This window comes from Elaeis guineensis, chromosome 4 (genome assembly GCF_000442705.2).
Source record: "Elaeis guineensis isolate ETL-2024a chromosome 4, EG11, whole genome shotgun sequence".
Lineage (NCBI taxonomy): Eukaryota > Viridiplantae > Streptophyta > Magnoliopsida > Arecales > Arecaceae > Elaeis > Elaeis guineensis.
In genome coordinates, this window is record NC_025996.2 from 66968105 (window position 1) to 66973507 (window position 5403).

The following is a 5403-nucleotide window of genomic DNA, read 5'->3' on the forward strand; positions in this document are numbered from 1 at the left end:
AAAATGTAGGCAGGGACTATAGAAAATAGGAGAAGAGTACATGGAAAAGGGGGAAGGGGGGTGCAGTAGAGAGGTAAGCAGCCAGGCCTATGCCTTTCACCCCATTTTCCTCTCATATCCAATCACCCATGGAAACTTATCCATTTTTTACTGCTTTGTACCATTTTCTTCAATTTTTTGATCAATATCTGCTGACTCGATTGAGACTACAATATTGGTTCCATTTTTCTTAACAATTTTCAGCATCAAGATAAAACATCATATTGAAATTAAATGGGATCCTAGGGCTCTATGGGAGGCTTGACATAGGAAATTACTAGATCACAGACAAAATTATTAGCAAAAGATCTTGTTTTCATGATTGTTTCAGAAGTTACACTGTTAAACTGCTAGGTGTCTAATAGACATCTTTGGCATGCTGTAGCTATGTGCATGTTTCTGTAAAAGGTGTTGAATGATCTTTAGTGAATAATTATATTGCATATTCTCTATACTCGTTTGAAGTAGATTAGTTTTAGGATAGCATTCTGATCCTATAATATCAACTCTTGGGTTACACACAATGGCAGTCCATTCTTCAGATTAAACTACAAAAACAAAGAAATGGATCTTTTTTTTTACTTTTCCTCTTTTTATGTTACATGTGCATGCGCTTATCTCTCTATGCAATTCTGTAGTTAATAATTAAGCATAGGGATGGTGTCGTAATCCTATCTTTGTAACATAATATCAACTTTTTGGTTTCATATCGATGTTAGTCTATTTTTTAGGTCAAACTACAAGACAAGTGTGAATTGTTTTTACTTTTTCCCCTTCTTTTGTCTGTCTGCACACTCATGCATATGTGCATGTATTCATTTGTGTGCATTCATGCATGTGTGTGCATCCATTTGCATTTCTATTAACATCATATTGAAATTAAAAGAGTCTCGTTATTACTTCTGCCCTTCTTTTATATGTGTGCACACACACACATGCATGTGTTTTCGTGCATGTCCATGTGAGCGTGTGATGCATGCATGTCCATGTGCTCGTGTGCATCTATGTGTTGGAGGGAGGTGGTGGTGTCTGGTCTCACAAATCAGATGCTGGGTTCTTAGGGACTAAGCATTTTTCAAGAAAAGTTCATCCAGATGTTGGTCTCTTTTTTTCAAGACACTGTAGAACATGACCACCAGATTTTTCTGGCAAAACAGCATTTTAAACACAGAACAGTCGAAAGCAGGTAATTGCATTAGTTTTTCTCTTACCAAAATGTTGTACCAGTTTCATCTTGATTTGTGAGTTTGTCTTAGCACATGATCAGCTTGGTTACGTTAATGTGGTTATGATGAACATGCAGAGGACTCGGTATGCTTATCCTTTCTTCTTTCATAAAAGGTGAACATTTGCTTGTTCGTATGAGCATCATATTATGATTCCTTGTGATTAATGAGTAGCTTTTTCAGCAAAAAAAAAAAAAAAAAAACTGCATTCCATTGGTATATTTAAAAAATTTTATTGGCAGCAGTTGCCTCCAATTTTTGTTTCAACATGATAGCATATCTTGCAAAAAGAAAGTGATTTTGTTGTCCAGGAAGAGAGAGAGATGGCTCATCTGTATGAGCGTAGGAGGTTTCCCTACCCAGGTGACCAGGAGGCAGTTGAGGAATTCATTAAAAGTGGGGGCACTCTTGGCACCACCATTGGACCCAAAGGATTTATAGATTCTGACAAGGATTCTGATAACATGCAGAAGCAATTGCAGTCTAAGAAATTTGAACAGGAAGCTCAGAAGTTATGGTTCCGCATGAGGAATGAGGTCATATCAGAGCTCCAAGAGAAGGGTTTTGATGTTGAGTAAAGATGCTTAACGGAGGAAAAAGATTGAAGAGGCTTGAACCAAGGCAAGCAGAAGACCATGTATTTACCAAACTGTTTCAAGGGGATACTAATATTTTGGTTTTGCTTGTGTCTGTTCAGTTTCTTTTTGTGTGCTTCTTTAGTTATTTAGCTTGGTGGGTCAAAATTGGTATGGCATGAAATGAAACTTATTGTATTTAAGAAATTTACCATATTGCTCACCTGCAAGAACACGAGTAGAATTTATGATGCTGCTGGTATGCCATTTTCAGAGTCTAAAACCAACAGTTGATGTATGTTGGTGTAATGCGGATTCTTTTGCCTACGGGGTGGAAGAGCGGTAAACTACATAGCAGTGTGGCGGGTTCTCTTCTATATCTCCCCATGTTCCAGTGAAAGTGAGATTTGAGTTCCAGTCTCTTGATGCAACTACTAGAGACTACTTGATTGTCTACCACTTTATGCCTTCGGTCTTTGTCCACTGCTCGTCTTTCTGTGATTTCAACTTTGCATAGCTTTGATGCATTACGAAGCACAATGAATTTGATAAAACTAGAATGTCCCAGGGGAAGTGAATGCATTTTCTTTCTTTTTCTTTTTTGTTCCCCTCTAAAGGTTGATGAGTTTTATTAGAACAAATAGCAAATCCTAGTGAAAATTTTCGGACCTTTGACCTTGTAGTTAACAATGCATGACCTTTGAAATAATGAAGAGGAGATGAGAGACCCATAGGAAGTTTAACAGCTTGGCCATCCTATATCATGTGTGGATTGTAGTTTGAACACCAATTCCTGGAGCCATTAAACTACGCGGACCTCTGAATCTTTATATGCTTTTTTTTTTTTTTTTAATAATGTTTCAGGAACCTAAATCTAATATTGGCATAGGGAGTGAGCTGATAAGGAAGTCAATTTATTAAGTCTTTAATTTTTGGGTTTGGAACAATAGGGTCAAAACGACCACAAAGCATGGCATATGAGGTAGGACCCATGTGTCCAAGCAAGGAAAGAGTGTATACAATATCCAAATTATTAATATATTTAGTATCCAAATTATATACGACATCTAGATTATTAGTTATTAGTAAATTGATTAATTATTTTGTTGCATAATTTATGATATTATGATGAGATGCTTTATATGGTAGCGGAGTGAGTTTCAGTGGTTGCTGCGAATCTGGCTTATGATTCAGGATTAGCGGCATGATATTAATTATTCAGAAAAGTTGTATGAGCATCTTAATATTAAGTAAATATTAACCACTGCCTGATGGCTTTATTAATAAAGGGTTAGGTTCTCTAATGAACTAATTAACGGGATGAAGAACGGAAGGCTAAACTATTAGAAAGATGACTATTGAGGAAAATATGAAATATTGAATACTCACTCCATGGTTCCAAGTTACTATAACATTCGCAACGTGGCCTCCAAACCTCTTACAAGGAATTGCTGCCTTTTCTATCCAAAAAAAAAAATGTTGCCTTCTGATCAACTTAAAGTCTTTCCTTTTCAGAAAAAAGAAAGTAAAATTAAAGATAATCAACCACAAGTCTTTGAAAAAGGAATCATAACCTCCAAAAAACTTCATATCATCATCAGAAAGGAGGGAATTCCATACTTTTTTAATTTTGTAAATTAAAAGCTTAACAGTAATCTTTACAATAGGATCCTTTCTTCATAGACTTTTATCTTTCACTACTAACTAGCACCAAGATACTCATGCAGCAGTAGAATCCTAAGACCACAACTACAAAACAAACAAACAAAAGAAAACATTAACTGCGGACTACCTTGTCATCTCAAAAAACACTTTGTACTAGGTAGCATAACCCTAAGACCACAACTACAAAACATAATATGGGGAAAAAAAAAAAGACATGGTGAACTTTCTACTTGATAAAACAAGAAATCTAGTAATCTCTCCTCATTTCCAAACCATAGAAATTAAAGAATTTGAAAGGTCAACTTCTTCCAAGGTGTGACTACTTTCATATTCCAGAATCTTCGATCAATCAGAAATAGCTTGCACAAACTGGAACTAGTGCACATTGCCCTCTTCCACCTGAGAGGAACAAAATGACCAGAGCAACTTTATTGGATCGCTATATAGAAAATTCCTCTGAAGTCTTCGCCCATCTGGGAGACAAATGCCGATTTTACGACCTCCTTCTCAGCTTTCGGTTATTTGGGAAGATGGAGATGCTCCAAGTTTGCATTCGAGCAAGCGTTTGCTTCTTTATCGGTGCTGATCTTATCACTTATGGAAGCTGCCTCAAACATAGGAGACTGAATTCGCTGCTGCTTACAAGAAGGAACATCATGATGCTCCTTTGGACCTCCATCCACAAATGGGAGCAGATCCTTAAACAACGTCTCTGCTGTTCTCATACCATTCCATGACTTCATCTTCTCTTCAGTGATGGGATTGATCACAAGAATTGCAGATAATGAGACCAACTTGTAGGAGGAGTGCACCTTCTTCCCCTCATCAGTGCCATGTTTCACTTGCCAGAAGACAAAATTTTTCTGGATCATCTGCACCATCATCTCATTTGACAATATATCTCAGTTGAGCGAATGGAAATTGAATTCTTCCATGTTCTATAGGTTTACAAGCAGCCACCTTTTTCCACCACTGGCCTCCACCTTGGCATTGTGGAAGGAACCATGAAACACGAGACAAGATGGCAGATGAAACAATGAAGCGAGACTGCAACTTGAATCACTATTATCCGATTTTAGGCACTCGATTCCTTGTCAGAATTTTGAGAGGAAAGAGAAGGAGCAGGACCATACAAAACCTCTCTTTTCACCGGTATTGGATGATGAACTCCATCACGTCCTGCTCCATCATCAGTGCAGGTAGTCCCAAGCTTGGCTTCGGGGAAAAATATATCGACGGCATCCTCTAGCCTCCAGTTGGTCACCTGCAGATAGTTGATGGCAGCACCGGAGGACATGCCCGTAGCGCTCTCCAAGAAGGAAGAAATTAAGGTTTTCTTCTTGCTGGAACTCGAAAAATTTTCCATGGGATCAGGTCTCATTTTTCTGATGCTAATCCCACCAGATGCAGGGTACATGCATGTATTTATAAGTGTTATTCCTAGTTTGATTCATCTTTAAGTCGACTTGTGGTTCCAAGTTGATTCAAAGCAGTAATTTCTTAGAAGACTCAGAATTGGACGTACAGTTTTCCACCGGCTTGGGTTACAAGGGAGTGGGTTGGATCGGGATTTAGCTACACCACCCCCCCCCCCCCCCCCCCCCCTACACATCGATTACTCCTTTCCCTTCAACCAATAAAGCTTTGGCTTGAGACGGTGATGTTGAACTCCGTTGCTTACCCAGTCCCTTGGGATTAATAGGTGATTGTTTACGCTTCACCTTTAAACTGCAATAAAGAACACCAAACATGATGATGAATTTGTAGCCACCTCCATAGGTAAGACACCCCAATGTGAACAGAGATAGTAGGCCTATATCGAGTATCAAACATAGGATTTGGTTGAGCAATATCTATACTTGGAGTACCTATAGGTCTTTTCAATTTTTTAATCTCAA

The 5403-nt window shown here is 38.2% G+C and overlaps 1 protein-coding gene across 1 annotated transcript; it reads right to left on the reverse strand.

Moving 5' to 3' along the window:
- Positions 1–4443: 4443 nt before the first annotated feature.
- On the reverse strand, positions 4444–4922 carry LOC140857366 (putative plant UBX domain-containing protein 14). Its single transcript, XM_073256152.1, has 2 exons — positions 4639–4922; positions 4444–4552 (listed from the first exon to the last, which is right to left on the reverse strand). The coding sequence occupies exons 1-2, from the start codon at positions 4920–4922 to the stop codon at positions 4444–4446; spliced, it is 393 nt and encodes a 130-aa protein (XP_073112253.1).
- Positions 4923–5403: the final 481 nt, after the last annotated feature.

Coding starts and splice junctions, on each gene's coding strand:
- LOC140857366 (XM_073256152.1), bottom strand. CDS start 4,922: ATGTACCCTGCATCTGGTGGGATTAGCATCAGAAAAATGAGACCTGAT. Junction 4,553..4,638: donor CCGGTGAAAAGAGAGGTTTT/GTATGGTCCTGC, acceptor TTCAAGTTGCAG/TCTCGCTTCATTGTTTCATC.